This window comes from Aphelocoma coerulescens, chromosome 2 (genome assembly GCF_041296385.1).
Source record: "Aphelocoma coerulescens isolate FSJ_1873_10779 chromosome 2, UR_Acoe_1.0, whole genome shotgun sequence".
NCBI lineage: Eukaryota > Metazoa > Chordata > Aves > Passeriformes > Corvidae > Aphelocoma > Aphelocoma coerulescens.
In genome coordinates, this window is record NC_091015.1 from 91,724,639 (window position 1) to 91,745,548 (window position 20,910).

At 39.6% G+C, this 20,910-nt stretch overlaps 1 protein-coding gene across 1 annotated transcript in view; it reads left to right on the forward strand.

Annotated features, from left to right (window-relative positions):
* Positions 1-20,910, forward strand: part of CTNND2 (catenin delta 2) — a 658,514-nt gene that overhangs the window by 105,098 nt on the left and 532,506 nt on the right. Inside the window, exon 2 of the mRNA XM_069004021.1 lies at positions 17,204-17,337. Within this exon, the coding sequence (XP_068860122.1) occupies positions 17,204-17,337 (134 nt within the window). The remainder of the gene's footprint in view (positions 1-17,203; positions 17,338-20,910) is intronic.

Below are 20,910 nucleotides of genomic sequence, written 5' to 3' on the forward strand. Positions count from 1 at the left end.
ATCTGTGTTGTTAAGGTTTCTCTTTTGTGGGAAACACTATAATAAGTGTTGTCTAGTGGATTAATTAGAATAACTCTTCTTTTGGGGTTGTATATTCAAACATCTCTGGCAAATTCTGACACAAATATTAAAGGAAATAGATAATCATGAATACAGCCAGTGAATAGCTATTTCTAACCTTGTACTGTCACTATGTCTGGTATTTACATTCAATAAGTCTTGCATATGTTTGCTGATCATAAAATAATGATTTTCTGTTTACCTGAAATGTTTTAAAAATGCTTCTTGAATGATCTTAAAGAGATTATGAAGTTCTAACTACCTCAGCTTTGAGTCATTATTAAGTGTAGGAGGGGTCTTCAGAACTGTGGATCTCTCCGTTTCTCATAACTGGTTTTATTACAGACAAGTAAACTTCCAATTGAATTTTCTTCCTGCGCATGTTTAGACTAACAAGTCGCAAGTATCTTATCAAATAACAGTATCAAATAACTTATGAATAATGCTTTTGAATAATTTATTTTGTAGTCAGAAAAGATCTGCATATGTTAAATTCTGTGCTGCTTTGGTTGACAATATTGAATTCAGTAGAGATCTGCATATTATGCTTTTATGATATTTTTTCTAGTCCTTTTGTAATTTGTACAGTCCTTAGGCCAGTGGATCTTCATTTGCAGTTGAAGGCTCTAGATGCCTATAGTACAAATAATTATTTTGCTGCTGTGCCCTGTAGAACAGAAACACTTCCAGACATTCCACTTTCTTGAGAGATTTTTTTATAGTGCAAACAGGAAAAGATACTCCCCAGAAATGCAAGTCTTGGAAGTGCCTGAACAGTTAAAGACAGGGGGGAGTGTGTGTGTGTGTGTGTGTGTGTACATGTGTGTGTGCGCGCTTAACTATGAGACAGCTGCTTGGATGGAGTATTTCAGCCCAAACAGTAAGCTTGTGAAAAGTGCAAGTGCCTCAAAATAGGATCTTAAAATGAGATGTGCTAGCACTGCTAGCTCTGCCTGCAACCAGAAAGAAAATTGTGAAACTTTCTCATCAGCTTTACATCATGGAATTCCACCAGAACTGCTTTTAAAAATTGCTTCCAGCAAATTTGACTTCCTGCTGTTGCTGACTGCTTTCCTAGAAGCTATGATGTCTCAGGTCTGCACTGCATACCTTCCCCCTCTTCACCAGCTTCATTTCAGGAAGCAGCTCCTCTCATCTTAGTCGAGGGAGGGGGAAAAAAGAGGCAGCACAGGGAGGAGTGGCACCTTCTTTCTTGGCTTCCTGCCCACATCCTTGGCCTCCTCCCCAGTACCATGGGATGTATCTCTGGCAGTATATTCCTGAACATGACATTTGTTTAACTTGTGCAAATGTTTTTATGGTAAAGAAATTTAATTTTCTGTTATGATGTGTAATTTGACAGGATGAACATGTAATTAGAATCACAAATACAACTGAGATTCTGTGGATATAAGTAGATTAAAAAATACTGTATATACATTCAAAGTATGTATGTAGGAAATTAAAACTAGGTAAACAGCCAAAATAGGCATTGGAAAATGTGTATAACTGAAAACAATTTTGTGTATGTCTTCACATGTGCACCAAAATGTATCTGCGTTGAGTGGATGTTGCTGCCATTGCAGCCAGTGCAAAGGAATTCAGTGCTGTCTTAAACCAACCTCGCAATGAAAATGGGAGACAACAATTATTACACAGCTCCAGTTTAACCCAGCAGGGCAATTTTAAGGACTTACACATTGCAGCAATTTGGCTTTAATTCTGTTGAAGAATTGGACAATAGTATGTGTTTGAAAATAATATTCTGATAAGAATGAATGATTAAAAGAAGTTAATCTGCATGAAGACTGGTATGCACTCTCAACCAATGAGAGTGTTTAAGAAAAAAAAAAAGGAGTAGTGTATCTTTGTAGGGCTACAGAAATGGAAGAAGTAGATGCTAGAGGATGTATACTGAATTGAGTATATTGATTTCTGTTACCACTAGTAACTTTGATTTAGGAAAATAGAGTTACACAGTGTCTAATAAAATTCAAGTACATGTAAGTTATGGGTGATTTTCAGTTCTGTGTAACTAGCTAGTTTAAACCCAAGTCATTGAGGTGAGAGCTGACTTTCTTCCTATGCTCAACTGCCACTGCAATTTTATTATTGTTTATGGTATTTTAGTGTAGCCATTAATAATGGGCCTACTATTAAGGAACCAAATTTTGGACTGTTATATGTTCTTGACAAGTCCTGTAAAAGTAAGCAGGCCCCTAATAAAAGGCAGTGATAAGATAATACTGTAAAAGAAGACCCTAGTTTTAAGCTTGTAAAGAAAATTATTGCAAGTTCACTTGTCCAGAATACTTGTAGGTGCAGTAAAAATGTAATCATAATTAAAGGCCAATTTATGTTGCTATGATAGTTCAGCTATTTATCCTCACTGAAAAAGGGTCCAGCATCTCTGTTCTGGGAAAATTTGTAGTTTTTCAAGCAGCACATCCCTGACACTGAAATAAGGAATTTGATTAAGGTTCTGATAGTGCTGTGGGACCATTCCTTTGGGCGAGTTATGGTGGCAGTTCACTGCTTTATGAATCACTTGATTAGTCTGTTGATGTCCTGTGAGGTTGTTTTTCACTTGTGGTCTTGTAGGCAAAATGGCCATGGATAAGGAAGACATGAAGTACATTCTTTACAAATACAGTTCATACAGTATTTTAAGAATGTGCTCAACGTATGTGTATGAACACTGTAAATTGATACTCTTTTAGTGTGACAGAGTGAAGGCTGAAACTGTTAGACTAATTACAGTCTTATACAACTTAAACATACATATTTTTATTCTTTTCCATCAATGAGCTATCTCTTGGAAAGTATAATTTTGGCTAAAAAGTCAAACATAAGATACACACTGTGAAGGGGCATTGGGTTCAGTTTAACTGTGAGGGGGTTAGGAATTTCCAAGCTTTCAGACAAACTGTGAAGAAAATGCAGTTGTCATCACATTCTCATAATGATTGTCATTGTTGATTTAAGAGTATTTCAGTTAAATCCAAACTTTCAAACTTGGTTTGGGTATGTAAAGTATACTTAGGAGAAAATGATGCATTAATGCAAGGACTTCTGCCTGTGCTTTCTGGCAGGCAGAGATCCAGAAACGGTTTTCTACTCTACTGAATTTTTTTTTATGACTGTGTTTCTAATGGACCTTATTAGTTGATGTTTCAGCAGAAATTTCTGTCAGTGTTTATTTCTATGAAAATCCAGATTTCATGCTTGGGAGCACATAAAATATTCCTCTGTACAGAGTTTAGAAAAATAGCTAGGATTGTACTGATGTAATTTCTGGTTTGTTTTCTCCATTAAATTGTACATACTGTTATATAGATCAAAGAAGTGTAACTCTTGGGAGAGCTGAATTCAACTCCAATGTCTTTTAGATTTTGCCATATCTTAGGAGAGATACTTTGTCTCTTTGAGACTCTATACACTTTTATGCAGTTATAAGAGTTCCATGATTTTGATATCCTATCAGAGAGATTATTTGGTCCAGGGGAAAATCTGGTCAGGTTAGTGCAATGGTTGCTTCACACATCATCTCTTTTCTGCAAGGGTGACAGTGAAGTCAAGGAAGGAAAGCAGGTGGATCAGCACAGTATTCCAAGCTGGCCTGTGTGCAGTCCTGGTGTGGAGTCATGGGGTCTCAGAGCACTCTCTGGTGCTCTTGGGTTCTCTGTGTGTTGGCGAGATGGTCCCTAATCTTGGTGTAGGGTCATGAGGTTCTCACCTCTCACTTTTGTGCTCTGGTTTCCTTCAGTATTAAATATCTTTAGTTACAGGACTGGACAGGGAATATCACGTTGGTAATGAGTCCTTTCAGATCTTGATCTTTCCTGATCTGCACATGCTGCTCATGCTGCTCACAGTCTGCTTCTTCCAGATACTTCTAGCTGTCTTTGCACTTTTTGATGATCATCAGGCAGTTTGCATAGTTTGGCTACCTGTTTTCTTCAGCACACAAAACCAATTCTCTTTTTCAGGACAGGTGGTTGACTATATTTCATCTGCTTGTGCCACAGTAAAGAGCTGTTTACCATTTACTGGCTTATGCTAACAGCTATCCTGTCTGAACATAAATCATGGTAATTGCTCTAGAGAGTGAAGAAAAAAACACTAAGTTCTGCTTAGGTTTTTTTGCCCCAACTTTCTTGGTCATAAAGTATGATAAGGGAGCTTCCCATTCTGCATTGTTATTTGTGGGGATGCCCTAGACTCTCAAAATATTGTGAAGAGTTTATGAAGCCAAAAAACCAAAATAATGGATGATAAAAATTCCTGTGGATAAAATTAAAATGATGCACACATATGGAGAAGAAGAGTAATACGACATCCCAACTTCACACAGGAGTCTGGGATTTGCTACTTTTTGTGGGGCTTGGGCTGTGTGCATAAGCCCATATCAAAAGGAGTGAGGAGAACCCACAGTTCCCATCAGGAGTACAGCGCTCTTCCGGAAAACACTCAGGAAATGTTTGACTGTTGTGCTCATCTTTGGCTGGGGGAGGTGCGTCCAGATGTTTAAAAAAGCAGATATCCTTACCTCAGCAGGTCCCTACGTCACTGTGCAGTGAGCAAGTGAGGAGATGCTGAGCTCATCTAGGAGCTCCTTATTTAAGGGGTACAGCCATGGAAAGAACCCCCCAGTAATTGCTGTCTTGGTTCCCTAGTGCAGGCCTACCTGCCAGACATTGTGTCTCTGAGGGTCAGTCTGGAGGTATGTTGCAGAGTGTTGTATGGGGCTTGGAAGTATGCATTCTGCTGTCTGGCTCTGATAAAAGAGAGAGATGGGAGGCAAAGAGGATCTGTGCAATTCAGTATGATATATATAAGTAAGCTCCTTAACTGTCGGAATTAGTGAGGAAGTAGATTAGTCCTGAGATTACACCAATATCAGAACTGTCTATCCTCCTTCAGGTTCAGAGCCATGGGAGACATTAAGAGTAGTCAGCATGAATCAGCCTGCAATTTAAATTTAAAGTAGTAGTAATAAAGAGTCTATTTTGGCAAGAACCTTAGTGGATTATTTGCCTCAGACTCATAGGGCTGTGCCTTTGCCTTGCTATTTCAGTTCTTTGTAATGAACATGTGTCCTCAGGTGTTTCTGCCATTGACCCCATCTCTTTCATTCCAAACTTCTTTTTCCTCTGATTACTGCTGGTGGTGTTGGGAGGAATTACTCAGTCATGGTGTGGTTGGGGTTTGACTCTGGCGAGCAGCTAAGCTTTCACCCACTTGCTTGCTAAACCACTACAGCAGGATGGGGGAGAGAACTGGTGAAAGTGAAGCAGAAACCTCTAGTGAGTCAAGATAAAGACAACTTAATAAGTAAAAGGGGAATAAAAAGTAACAAATGATGCAAAAGCACTCACCACCATCAGACTGATGCCCAGCCAGTCTGCAAGCAGCAGCTACTTTGGAGAAACTGCCCCCAGTTTCTATGCTAAGCGTGACATTGTGTGGTATAGAGTATCCTGTTGGTCTGCTGGGGTCAGCTGTCCTGGCTGTGTCCCCTCCCTCTCTTGCTGAGGGGCAGAGTGAGAAACAGAGAAGGCTCAATTCTGTGCAAGCACCATTCAGCAATAACTGAAACACTATTTTTTAATCACAGTATTACCATCTGAGCTTCTATAAAGAAAATTAACTCCATTCCAACACAAACAAAACATAATGTCACTTAATTTTTCAATTCAGCCTGAGGCAATAAATGACCAATTGATGGGAAAAAAAAGCAACAAAGGGACCGTTCATAATTTCTTAGTATCACCTCCTCCTACCATGTCTACATAACCAAAGATTTTAAGAAATCCCTGTAAGGACTGTTTCTGGCTTTTGTTTGTAGATGTGCATTTTGCTCTGTATGCTTGAGGATATTGGCATTGTCAGTGAAGTAAGAACTCCTGTTCCCTCAGTAACAGAGGCAAACAATATTCTCTCATTGGATTCCATGAATGAAACAAATTTGCTTGATTTGTGAATAGATTTTTCAGCAAAACTGAAATAAATTTTTGTAAATCCTCATGCCGAGGTCTCTCAAATACTGAGAGGAGGGTGAATTTTTATGCTGGTTTCTGTATGTGTGATTGCATTACTAACTCCAACTGAAATATTTTCCTAAGAATTTTAGGAGGTTGCTCAGTTTTCAGATGGTGCATGCTAGCTTATTAGGGTAAATCCTTGCAGATTAGGATGGTGGTTTCAGGACCAATGAAGCAGGAAGAAGCAGCATGTGGTTTATCTGTTCTGATTAATCACTTATTCTGTGGCTGTAATACATTTACAGGGAAGGGACTGGGGCCAGTGAACTGATACAGCTCTAGCATTGTGGTTTGGGTCTGATCTTTAAATCTCAATGCACTGGTCAGCAGTGGTTCTGGCTCTGGTTTGAGAGGAAAAAACAGCAAGGGATGTACAATTAGACCATCTTTCTCTTGCCTTTTTTTCAAGGTCCTTTGGGCCAAATGCGGGACCTTTTTTCTCATAAGCACTTCTGAGTTATCCTGCTAAAATAATTTGGGAATGGTTTTGAATTTTTGTTTCATTTTAAGGAGGCAGGCTGTAGAAGTAATTCAAAGTACTTGAAATTGCAAACATTTTAGCAAAAAGCAAAACTTGTTTGTAAAAAAAAAAATGTTTTATGACATATTACTCGAGCAAAAAAATACTTAGCAGGATCGTCTTGAACTAAAAAGTTTGGAAGCATTGCAGATGGCTTAAGCACTAGGCAAGACTTCAGGTTTCATATGGCTTCCAGTGTTCTTACACTTGTTAATGTAGATAAGGCAGGAAAATATTTGATACAGCCTGTGGAGGCCTCAGGCTATTGTTTACATAAAGACCCTTCATTTTGCTTCCTCTTTGCAGAGCAGGAAAATAGAGATATTTTATTCAAGTCTCAGGGCAGAAGTAGAAAGTTCCTGAGGAAGAAACTTTTTGTCTTGAGCTATAGTCTTTGGAATGTTTCAGGAAATACCTTTTTGAGTCAGGCATCTGTGGAAGAGAAGGAAATTTTAGGTATTTCATATTTATCTATCAGACTTTAGAACAAGTTAAGACAAGGAAAATATTGGAGGAAGTTTTCCAGTATAGCTTCTCTTCTGTCAGGTTTTAGAATATAGTTGTCTTTATCCTTTACTGTGACAGTGGGTGTCTTTTATATCTTCTACCACACTTCTGCAAAGAGCAGGCAGGAAAAAAATTTTATGACTTAATGAACCTGAACCTCAACGTAACTAAATTTTAAACAGAGAATTCTTTTTCACACCCTTAGAGACCCTTATGCAGTTTGGTTAAAATAACTGAGTGCAACAAGCTGAAGTCACAAAAGAAGACGAGAGCCAAGCTCACCTGTCTTAGTGAGCAGGGAGATGGATGAGTCTATGGACAAAGAACAATCCTAGAAAGAAAACAGAGCCCTTGCTGTTTGGAAAGCATTCGTGATGGGTTAGCTAGAATAAGACGAGTGCTGACTGATCTCACATATCCCTGATCCCTAATGGAGCCTAAGCCTTTCCAAAGGTCTTTAAGTTTAATTAATCTGGTTTCCTGCTTTAGTAATTTCAACATAGGAGATATATGCTTTAGGATGTTGTGATAACTACTTAGGCAATCAGAAGACATTTTTGCCTTCAAGGTATTTGGCAGGTTCTGGCAGTTTTTCTTATCTTACTTTTGACTCAAGAGATTATCAACCTATTTTTAAGAATACTTACCCAGACACAAATTGTACTGGGCTTGTCAGCTAAGATAGGAGAGCAACAGAAATCTGCGATTTCAAAGGGTTTGTGTGCAGAAGGGAGGGCCCATATTTACAGACTCTCTGCCCTGTTTCACTGTCACACAGCTGAAGGATTCAGATTCATTGCAGAAAAACTCAATGCAGCATTAGTAGGTATGTGTCCTGCTGTCTAGAGGCAATACTATCTCAGCCCTCAGTCACCTCCATCGTTTGAGATTACTGAAGGAATAATAGGTCATCTTTCCTACTGGAACTGATTCCTTGCATATCTAAATTCTCAAGCAGCACCAATTTCTACTTCTTCCAATAGGAATCTTACTCCAAAAGTCTAATGTAAACATATTTGTTAGTCTACTAGTCATATGTGATAATATTTGAATTGACTTCACAATATTTAATAATGAGTATTACTGGTTTGAGTATTTTTCCCCCCTCCATATCTGCACCTAATATGACTTGTGATATACATAATAATTTGCAAGAATGACCAGGCCTATTTAATTCTGTATCATTCTGACTCATCATTTATACCCACAGAATTCTTAGCTTATCAGAATGACTCAGTGAACATCATGAAAGATTGTGGATTTCATGTTCATAGATACAATGCCAAATCTTTTTTTTTTTTTTTTTTTGCTTCTCACAGTTGTTAGAAGCTGCTATGTTGGAGCTGTTGACAACTGTAGGCTTTCAAATAGCAACTGTTGTTTGTATATGCAGGGAGAAATTGAGGTTCCCTGTGGAAAATGTGCAATTATTATGTAGAACATTGGAGTAATTTATGCATTTATTTTTTAATTACAAACAGGTAGAAACAGAATCAACATTAGCCCTTTTGACATAATTATACTAGTTACTGCAATATCATAAACAGTAAATTTAAGTGTAGGAATAGTTTTAGGTAAAAAAAAAGAAAAATTAAATTATTTTCTTTTTAAAGTAATTCCCCGTATTTTTGAAACAATAGAACAAAAGTAAGAGCAATTCTAATAGGAACAATAGAAATGCCTATTGTTAAATGGTATTCATACAGTAATCTCTACACAGCATGTCTAAAGTAGAGGAAAGGAAGCAAAAGTTTTTCTTGATGCATAATTGCATATTGGATTATTTTAAGTGACTGATTCTTATCCAAGGCTACTTCAGTATAATTTGTGGTTTTCCAGATGAGTTCAGTAACATGTCAGATTTGATTACTGTGCAGTAAGACAGCATGACTTACACTTTTATAATGAATGCACTCACTGATTAATGGTTCATTGTACAGGAAGTACTCACTGTACATGTTTCTTACCACAATATCTTTTTATTAAGGAAATATATTTGGATTTTCTGATTTCCATAATTTGATGCTGTTGCCAGTGTAGTGGCTGACTTGGCTTTTGCTATAGATTATCGGACATTGTGGACCTGGTTGTTTTGTTTTGGGTTTTTTTAACCTATATGCACTTTCTACCAATGAAAGGGTGATACAACATTTGGGTTATATAAACAGCATTAACAGTGACTTTTAAAGGAACTTCAGTCCAATATTTAAAAATGAGAGTCTGCCTCTTTAAGCAACATTCCCTCCTTCTTTAAGCATTGATGCTGTGGCTTCTTCAATTCTAAATTCTTTTTCTTGAATGAAGCTTAGTTATTTCTGATGTGGAGGAGGAGAATAAGATCAGTGAAAGGCAGATGTAACTACTCCACCTGAGGAAGAGCAGAAAGAGTGGCAACATGTAATTAGAGAACTATGCCACCAAACTGCTTTCACCAATGACATCTTCATGGCTATACTTCTTTAGTTCCTGTAGCGGGTTCAGTTTGTAACCAGGTAGAAACACCAATTTAGTGTAGTGGTTTGGTCCAAAATATTCATTAGTGTTTACCCTCTGTGAGATAAGAATTAGGAGAAAAGCAAAGCAGACACAAGACTTGAAAGAATATAAAGAAGTTAATTAATAGACCCAAAAGGAGGAAAAAAAAAAAGTAAAATCATACCACACCTTCAGAACTCTTCTCCTCCCCCCCACCTTTCCCCCTTCTCCCACTGACAATGTAAAAAGACAACCCTTGAGATGTTCAGTCTGGTTACCACTTCCATAATAACCTTGTTCAGTCCATTTAGAAAGAAGAGTCTCTCTTGCTCATACCATGGAGATATTATCACAACGAGACAGCCGCCTGGGCTGGTGCTGGTTCTCCGCTCGCATCATGTGAGGATCCCCTCCCACGACTTGCAGCTTTTCCCACAACTGCTTTCGAGGGTCCAATCTTGAGCTAATGGGGTACAATTTTAAGGTTGAGCCATTCAGAAACAGAAGTTCTCTTCACCCATCTCTGGGAGCATTTTATCTCTAAGAACAGAGGCCCTTCTCCTTCCCTGGGAGGAAAAGGGTCCTCATCATCATCATCTCTAGGACCATCTCTGGGAGTATTTCTTGGAACAGAGGTCTTCTCCTTCCAACTGGAGCAAGAGTCCTCATCGCTTCCATCTCTCCCTGTTCAAACTTCTCATCAAATTACAGCTGCTTCAGCATTTGCTTATTTCAGCACAGGTACTTTTGCTCGCAAGTACAGTCTGAACGCTCCACCCCCTGTGCCTTCATGATATTACAACGGGTACTCTGATGTATCATAGTCCATCACCACCATAGCTTTACAACAGAATTTCAGCTTTAAGCATCTCCTCTTTCTCCTCCCTCAGGTTTTCAACTCTTCACAGCACTAAAAGGGTTAATCTCACCCAGGTCTTCCAGCTGGAATTTCGCTTATCGCTGTTGGTCACATGATCTTTGCCGGGCAGCAGGGCAGCTTCAGCCGAACTGGAGAGGGGGAGCCGGGTCGTGCCGTCTGCTGTGGGGGGCTGCAGGTGGAACAGGGCTTCACGGCTCCAGGCCTGAGCAGGGCCTGGCCCGGGCCCTGCGGGCCCCATACGGGCCCTGCAGCTACATGTTCCAGCACCAGAAACGAGACAGAGCTCCCCCGGGCTTTGTCCATTCTTAAATGTGGACCGCAAAGGCGGTCCTTAAAGAATTGTCCATATTCAAACTGGCCCGCTGATAGGTTCTGTCAGGTCATAGAGGAGCTGTAAGCACTGCTTTGCAAGAAAATCACTTTTGGGACTATGCTTGCTAACCCATGACAGTTCCCCATTTAGTAAATCTCTGCCGATAACCTATGCAAAAGTGTGTGTGCAAAATTAAACTTTTAAGTGAAACCTCAACATCTGACATTGCCATTTTCATATGCTCTTTTAAATCCTATAAATTTTTTATCTAAGGATTTATTTATGGTGTGGAATGTACCTCTGTGCCTGAGTTCAGCCTTAACAGACTTTTGCAATTTGACCTTGGAACTAGCTATGTTGGTTGTATTAACCTCATACAAGGCATGAAATCCTCATAAAAGGAAGGGTGTCTGCCATCCAGCATCCACTGCCATCCCAAGGGTCACAGAAGGAATATGGTTTTGCCATCTTTTATTTCCCACTTCTCAATGTCATGCTGCTTCTGTTGCCAGATATTTGTGTGATCCACTCATAAAAATTTGGATCACAGAGGTACAAACTGATGGTCCTCTGAGATTATTGAGTTCAACCATTAACTTAACACTGTGAGTCCACCACTAAACCATGTCCTTACCCACCACATCTACATGTGTTTTAAACACTTCCAGGGATGATGATTACACCAGTTCCCTGGGCAGCCTGTTCTAATGCTTTGCAACACCTTTGGTGGGGAATTTTTTTTTCTAAAATCCAGTCTAAACCTCTTCTGGCACAGCTTGAGGCAGTTTTCTCTTTTTGTATCCCATGCTACTTGGGAGGAGAGACCTAACCTCTGTTCACATAGTTGTAGAGAGTGATAAGGTCTCACCTGAGCCTCCTTTTCTCCAGGCTAAACAACTCCAGCTCCCTCAGCTGCTCTGGACCCTCTCCAGCACCTCAGTGTCCTTCTTGCTGTGAGGGGCCCAGAACTGAACACAGGGGTTTTGGTGTGGCCTCACCAGTGCCGAGTACAGAGGGACAATGACTGCCCAGGTCCTGCTGGCCACACTATTGCTGATACAGGCCAGGATGCCCTTGGCCTTCTTGTTCACCTGGGCACAGCTGGCTCATGTTCAGATAGCTTCCAGGTCCATTTTTGCCAGGCAGTTTTCTACTGGACTTTCTCCTCACATTATCGCTGCTCCAATGTGGGTCCATTCCAGTGCCCGCAGGGAAGCTCCTGTCCCGCCGGGGTCTCTCCCTGGCCCAGGGCCATCCCTGACGGGTCTCTCCTGCCTCCGTCCCCGCTCCCGCTGTCCCCTCAGGCTCGCAGGGCTGTTTCCCGCACGGTTCCCCCGCTCAGCCCTGGCTGCCGGGCAGCGTTTTGCCCTCCCTTGGCCAGGCTTTCCCCGGGGCTCTCGCCCGCCCGCCCGTGGCTGAGGGGCTCAGCCGTGCCCTGCGCTGGGGCCGCTGCAGCCGCTGGCACCGCCTGGGCCCGGCCCGGGCAGCCCCGGCCGCTCCGCAGAGCCGACACCCGGACACCTGCACCCAGTTGGGGAGAGGATGGTCTTGCTTGGATTTATAGGGTTGTTGGATTATTTTGTTAAATTGAGATAAAGTTTTTAGATGCTCTTAGAAAGACAGGGTAAAAAAAAAGGGTCAAACCCTAGACAGAATTTTGCCAGCGCTTTGGAATACGGGGATCCATGAATTATTTATGTCTGACTTCCCAGTATGTTCCCAAAAGGCTGGTAGTATTTTCCCTGTTCATCTGTCTATGATCGTCGAAGATTTTAATTTGGTTCTCTCAGGAGAGTGTATATGCTCTGACTTACAGAATCTCATCTGTGTTTTTGTGACACAGATAGGAAATAGTGTTGCTGTTGTGGAAATTAAATGTAGCCAATTTACTTTTAGTAGTTTCTCAGCTATGGTATGCTCTGTTAAGCTGCTTAGCTTTTATTTTTCTTCTTGTACTTGCTCTAATTTTCCCTTTGTTTTTGGTGTTAAATTCCCGGGAGTGTGAGTTAAAAGGCTATCAGCTGACTCATTTTATGATGAAAAATGAAAAGAATTGGGGTGGCTTTTTTGGGAAGCCAGAGAAGAAGGAAAGTTACTGTGGTAATCATCATTCTGTGGGAAAATGCTTTTTTGAAGAGAGCTGATGGAATTGTTTGGTTTTTTGTGTCCATGCTGAACTGTGCAGGAAACAGGGAGCTTACATGTATTATATTAAACAGCAAAGCAAGTTTCTACTGATATGGCCAGTGGAGCCTGGAGCAGAGGGAGCTGGCTAAGGGAGTCGGCAGTGAGAGAGGCTGTGCAGGACTGTTCTGTGTGTTAAGTATGTGTAATGACAGGAAAAAATCTGCCTTGTTTAGAGACTTGGTAGCGGGCTAGGGGCACAGAGGCTCATTTCAATCATATTTTTTGTAATTCTACAGCACTGGCAGTTTTAAGTCCCATTGAAACCTGAGAATTTCCAATTTCTGATTCTGAAGACTGAGCTAAATTAAAAGTTCATATCTGAAGAGGTGTGCAAATGTGCCATTGCTGTGTTGGTGTTTGCTGTTGAAACACTGATCCATGTTGCTGAGTCGTGTGGGTTTTTTTTTTAATCTAATTACCTTCAGTATAGTAGCATCTCTGTTGCTTGTGAAAACTCATTCTCTATTTTCTTTCTGTATGGTATCTCTCATACAAATTTAAGTAATGAAAAAATAACTGTTAGAGTCTGTAATGTTAACAGTTCAGCTGGATGACACAGAGCTGTAGATCCAAGGATACTGGCCTACTAAGTGCTATTGGCTGCACTCTTTCCCCTTGAGCAACCATAGTAATAAACTGAACTCATGAGATACATGTTTGAAATTACATTCTCTGGCCAGAAGAAATATTTTAACAGGGGCACAAAACATTCCTTTTAATGGCAGAGACATTTATTTTGATTTCTCTGTTTCTAGATGAAGAGGACATGTGCAGCGTGCCTTTTTTTATATTCCCCCCCCCCCCTTTTAAGATCTATATGTAAAAAAAAAACCAAAACAAAAACCCAAATGTGCTAGTTTGAAAAACAAACCAGTGGGAGGCACCAAGTCAGAATAACAATTTAATGGAAATTAAAGAAAAGGAAAAGAAAGTAAAAGAAAATATTGACAGAGTCAAGATACAACCTGAGTCCCTGTTAAGCAGGGTGGTGGTAGCAGTCTGGTGGAATGGTGGCTGCAATCCTCTGAAGTGGTGATCCTGTAGTAGAAGGGGTCTGCTCTTCCTCAGAAAGTCCAGCGGTGGCTGTGTAGCTCCTGTCCTCTGGAAATCCAGTGGAAAGAGTGTCTCTGGTGTTCAGAGTCCCAGATTATATCCACGATGGGATGCTTGGTTCCTCCCTCTGGGTGGAGCATCTCACAATAGGGTAATGAGTCATGAGGCCAAGTGTTGATTAGGCTCATTAACAGAAGATGGTCCGGAGGGAGTTATCTCTGAGTCATGGGGCAGGACAATGGTGGGCCATTAACAGCAAGATAGTCTGGGGGGAGGAGGCAAGGAAACACTGCCCCACCTGATTTCCACAGCTCATGAGGATGGTAATAGAACACACCTCAATCCAGGACACCAAACAAATTATGGAAACATGCAGTGTTTGCAGAATGTTAGAGATATTGAGCCTATTTGAGGCAAGTACAGTTTATGACAGTAGTTGATTGTGTAATCAGATTTTTTTCCATGTAAACTGATCCTTGCAAATGTAGATTACTAAAGCAGTTGTTGAAGTGTTCTTTGGTGGAAACAAAGAGTTTTAAAAATTACAGCCTAAAAATTAAAATTTAGTGAAGTTGAATATAGCCCTAAAAGAAGTTGACAATAGCAGCAGGCAATTGCTGCCTGTCTCTCATGGATGGAATTGTTTTGAACTCACATAAAAACTGTTGTTGTCATACCAAATAGCATCTTTTTGGTCACAGAGTGGCTTCCCCATTGGCCATGCAGCCTTTCAGTCCCTCTCAAATACACTTTAAATGTTCTGGACCGTTTGTGCTAGGGCAAGCATTTTGTGTAGTTCTGGACTCCCAGTCTCGTTTACTTTGCTGGGTTTTACCTCCTCGGGCGAATGTTTATGAAACAGCCGATTCAGCAGAGCCTCCCCTCCCTGGGGTCGGGCAGCCCTGGGGGAGCGTGGGGATGACCTAAGCAGACAAAGGGGCTTTTCCCAGAAAGCTTCCTCACCACTGCAGGGAAAGCAGGATGCAGCAGGGGAGCTGCTCTCAGTCAGTGCGCCTGAAAACATTTCGCCAGGCGCCTCATTCACAGCTCTGGTGTTTCCTCCCAGCCCGGTGCAGTCTTGGGACGCAGTTCTGTGAGCCTCATGCTGTTGTAGTTCCCCGTGTCCCCGCGGTGAGCTGCCCCGAGCAGGAAGCACCCAGCAGCTGGAGCGAGTGTATGCAAGGGTGGCAGCTTTACTCATGTGCCCGTGGTCTCTTGCAGACTTCACAGGCTACGGAGTTGATAGCAAGGAGTGTTTCAGTGATGTCTGCACTATTTACAGTGATTCCTGCAGATGTCACTCTACAAAATCAGGCTACAACATTCATTATTAGGCCATCTGTATTATTTTTTTTTTTAGGTAAATAGCCACCCGAAAACTACTTTTGTTTCTACTATGATAATTTAATTATTAATTTACTAAGAAAATAAAACAGCTAGATTGTTTGAAAGCAAGGTAACAGAAGTCGCATTTATATGTGTGTGCCTGCATGTCTTTTCTGTGGTACTTTACAAAACAGTAGCAAGTTTAATTGTATGTCACAAACTAGTTAACTTCTTATAACAGAAGCCAGTTCTTTTGTTTAACAAAACAAGAAAATGTAATTCAAAAAGTCATTTTAGATTGAGGTACTGGGAAGTTTTGTATGGGCTGCTTGTACTCGTGATAGAAGAAGGCAGGTATATCCTCCAAGTTTTTATAGTTTAACTTCAAATAGTGTGTGTGTGTCTGGAGCAAGGACATTATGGGAGCCAAAGAGTCAGTATTTACCATTTTCAGTAAGATTTACTTACAAAAAGTAAGCTGTATGAAAACGTGTAGCTTCGTTAATTAAAATTATATTTAATCACATTCTTCAATATATAAACTAATCTAGCCTGAAATTTAGGGATATTTTTCTTCTAACAAATAACTGGCTTTTTTATGAATGATCTGTGTTTTCATGTTTTTGTCTTGCATATGTATGCCAGTGTCTTGAGCTTTAGAAGGCTTTTGAAAAATGCTGCCCAGCTTCAGAGACAAAGCTTTATAGAATGTCATCTTCCCTTCTTTTAGATCTCTAATTCCATGGCAGACCAATGAGGGGATGCTTGGTCTGGGTATTGAATTTTGTATTTGCTTTTACCAACTGCCCTTTCCTACTGCTTTCAGTCTTATCACTTCTTCCAGGAAAAGCTCTATTATTATATATTTTAGCAGAATAGAGCCAAGGCAGGAGTTTTGCTTCAGATGCAAGTGATGAGTGCTTGGAATATCCCCACTGGCTCTTTAGGAGGCCCATCCAGCTGGCAGCCTGTGGGCCACTTCTCTTCCACAGAATAATTCTGGCCAGCTCCCACATGAAGGGGATTTTATCCTATCGTGCCTGTGCATAACCATGCAAGCTGCCTCTCTGTTCCTTTACTTCTGGAACGTGGCACAACATGTCTGCCTCTGGAGATGTGCCTATAGTGACTTTTAAACAGAGACACTACACTACAGCTTAGCTTTTGGAAAGGTAAATCATTCCACAGTCATACCACTGTTTTGCCCTCTAAAAAGAAATGCTAGAAATGCCTTCAAGTGATAAGATTCTTCTTTTCTGTTTTTGCTAAGAGGTCTCAAAAAGGGCTTAACAACTGATGTGCTGTTTTTCTCAAAAATAGTATGATAAAATGTTCTCAAAATCACCTTCTAGACTAGAAGAGAGAGTATGAAAGTTACCTAGGCTTAAAATACAATACATGTTAAATAATCGTGTGTGTTAGCAAGTCAACACTAGACAGTTTCTACTTCTCTCATGTATCATTTGTTGGTTTTCTGTTTGCCAAGCGTTTCATGATTCATTACTTTCATGATGCTATAATTTTATGCTGCATGCTGCCACTGGAATACTATACAAAAATCACAGCTATAAATTATTTGAATCCTCTCCAAATGTACTGATGGTGAATATTTCAGAGATAGACTGGGAGATTTTTTTTTTTTGGTATAATTAATTCAGAAACCATTTTAGTTTTAAATAAGTGATATTGTCTACATTACAGATTCTATATTATAGAAAACAAGCATATTCTGTAATTTTTACCTTAAGTGAGTATTATTATTCTTATATGTATACAATTCTGATATTTATCAGGTTTATGATAACAAATTCATTGTTTTATTTTTCCATGAACTGCAGAAACTATGCCTGTTCCAGACCAGCCCTCGTCTTCTGACAAGACAAGTTCCCTTAGTCCTGTGTTGAACACATCCAATGGCGATGGCTCTGAAACTGAGACAACCTCTGCCATTCTAGCTTCAGTCAAAGAACAGGTAGGCAAGTGATGCATCTGTGGCTACAAAACACAATAGTATGATTTAATGGGTTGTTTTTACAAATGTTTCATAGCTGATATCTGAATAATTTAGTTTACAAACACATACTGCAAAGAATGTTAACTATTTCTTCAGTGTTAGTATGCTTCTGTAAGCTTTCCTGCAGTAAATTTAACATAATTTAATTGAATTGCTCATTTTATTCTCCACTTTCACTCTTTACTGTGGATGGTGGTTTTCAGAGATCTCTCATTTTATTGTTGGCAGTCTGCATGTGGAATTAGAGTATACATGGCATGTAAGAGTTATAGATACCTGAATTGTGGAGAAGATGTGTTATTGTAGAATTTTTAAAGGATTAGTAAGAGTCCTAGGATTTTAAAATTTATATACATGTTTTTGGGGGTTTTTGTGTAAAACTTGATGTGAGATTATTTCAGGGCAAAACTGGGTATAGATAGAGGCACTCAGTTTTGGATGATTAAAACCAAAATATTAGAAATTTTCACAGAAATGGTCTTCAGTGTGATGGTCTGTTTGATGCTAATAAGACAGGTTTGGACATTTTAATGTGAACTTTTTTGGGCTGAGTGTCAGAGTTTTTGCTTTTAATGCCATTCTGTACATTAGGAGATGGTTAATATTTCAAACTGGTCTCTGTCACTACCTCATTTGGTTCAACAGCATCAACATTCCAAAGAGAGACATTAAAATCTGCTGCTTTTAGGCAGCTTTCTCCTTGCTGAAGGTGTCTGAATTGGTTCTCCCATTATAAATAGTGATCTTTCCCTGCCAAAGACATTCACTGCTTCTTGATTTAAATTAATGCAAGAATTCAGCTTATGATATCTACCAGCACTGGAGTAATGGCTGTTGAGTTGTAGAGATTTTATAAAAATTATGACATCAGTCTTCATTGGGTTTTTTGCTGTATGCCAGTTCTCTCTTTTGGGTGTTAAAGATTAGTCATATTTTCTGTTCTGAAAAGAAGAGTTCAAGAAAGAAATGTTGCAATGTGGAGTTTTGTTTTGAGATTTATGAAACATCACTGGAATTGAAAATTTCCCATGGTTTAGATGTTTGTATTCTCTTCCAAGTCAATAACTTGGAAGTCAATAACAATTACTTGTGTATGTTACCAGTGTTTCAGCCTGTGTCACTGCATTATTTTGTAGAAAAATACCTGCCTTAGTTTTTGACTCTCTGATGCAAATGTACAGGGAAGTTACGTACGTAGGAGATGATGTATCTGCTGTTGGAATATGAATCACTGTATGCAACAGTGACAAGAACTTCTCTGTTGTTGGGTGTTGTGAGGATTGCTGGTTTATACCTGGTTATGTGTTTTACAAATGAACCTCCCACCCCTATAAATCAATGAATTGAGTACCAGAGGGAATTGGTGCTGACTCCACTAGATGAAAAGGGTTTCAAGTGGGAATATATTAGCAAAGTTATTTCTGATTCTTGTGGACCACTGCAAAAAGGAGCCTGTAATAAAGTAGTTCTGCATTCACTTAACACCAAGAACAGCCTAGCCAGCTAACCTAAGGTTCTGCTGACTAAAAAGATAATGTCTTGAACCATTGTGGTACAAGGTACCAAAATGTAACCACAACAAACCCCAAACCTGCTTTTGGTCTTCTTCTTTTCCCCACAACATTGTGTATTGACACACTTCCATTATTGAATGTTCTGGTGGAAAAATTCTAGGTAATGCCACAATCCTGTGCTTCAGACAGATGAAATACATTGCACTGATTCTCCATTATGGGAGTAAATGAAGTTAAGTTTCTAACTGACTGTTCAAATGGGTAGCCACCTGCTTTTTAGAAGAAGGAATGAGTTGCTTTACTGTCTGGTATGTGATTTTGCTCTGTATGCCATTTGACTGTAGCCAAAAATATACCTAGAGTTAAATAGACACAATTGTTCAAAAGTACTGCTAATGTAGAGAAATTCAGGTGGTTTTCAACATATCAATCATAATTAATGTGTTTTTCAACAAATGAAGTATATTATATTTTCTTCATCTATGCTGATGTTTAGCTTTAAAAGGTATCCTTATATTTTTTTCTCATGGAACACTTGGGGTAACATCATGTGTTACCTCTCATAAAATGAATAGAACATTATTGCTGAGTGATAGCAACAGAGTAAACTGTGGTATTTATGGTACTGATGACTGTAAAAGCTGTTTGCAATCTTTGAAGAGGGCAGGATGCATGAAAGGCACAGAGAAGTAGTAATAAATATTGTATTTATTTCCTCTACTTAAATCTCCTATGTGAAACTGAAATGATTTATTCAGAAAATGTTAAGTTTTGCTGTGCTTAGTTTGAAAAATTCATATGTCTGTGCTGTTATATTTTGAGGAACTGATTTATTGGGCCTAAAAAGTTTATTGGGTTGAAAAATTGTGCTTTAATGTCAGATGTAAAGTGACACACATGATTGGCGTGACTCGATCAGAAGATTTAGCCACATGCTTTTCAAGCTGAGGATATCTGTCAAAAGAGGAATAGAAGCCAGAAAATACAGAAAAGGAAAGAAAATATGGAAGTATTTTGCTGTTGAGGAGTTTGGTTGATTTTGAGAAATGCAAATGCAGAACTCCTTGCTTTAAAATACAGGCCATTTCATTGTGCTTTACCTGTGGACAAGCATGCTGATTCACTTCTGGGTTTCAGACTTCAGAGATGCAATTGAGAAGTGATAGATACGGAACATGAATCCATTTCTTATCCCTTGCTGCTAACTTTCTTAAGGTCAGATGGCACTGCTGGAGGCAAGATCAGAATCGTTCACCGTATGTCTAAGAAACCATGAGATGCCAGGCAGTGACCTTTGACTTAGCTGTTTTTAAGCAGTCCTTATGAAGAGGAACAGTAAATAACTTCTGTGAAAATGGAAACTGTTGTTTTGGGGTTTTGGTCTGGTTTTTGTTTGTTTGTTTGTGGTTTTTTAGACAGTATCAAGTTCTTTAAAGAGAAATCGACCAATAAACACGTCATTTCAGTTTTCCATGCTGTATAAAATGTATGAAGAAGGATTTTTTTTCTTTCTTATGATATACTGGCAAACACCTTTGGCCCAATGCTTCACAGATTTTAGAAAACGTAAAGCCATTCTTCTTTGTGCTTTGTCATCTGTTTTTGTATCTGTAAATATGGGAAAGAGTCTTCAATAAAAAAGTGGCATATCAGGACTCTAATTTGTGAGGGTGTATGTGATAGATTCAGCTACTTCTGCAAAAAGTATGATGTGCTTCTGATTGGGAATTTCCACCTGCAAAAGAGACTTCTGAGCCCACTTGTTCAAAAACATCCTGGGAAGAGAGCTATTGATGATGCTCTTTTGAAGGTAGAAATAGCTGCTGGGGAGCCTTTTGAGTAAATATGTAATGAAGCTGATGCTTTTCCTGGAAGTCTCCAGACATATATGGTTGACAGTACTTTGGTTCTTGGCATACAGAAAACTGCTCCCTTGGAAGCTGAGGAGGATTGTAGTGACCTAGCAGAGGCTTGTTTTGGCAGATTTAATTTTTATAGAGACACTTGGAAAACATAA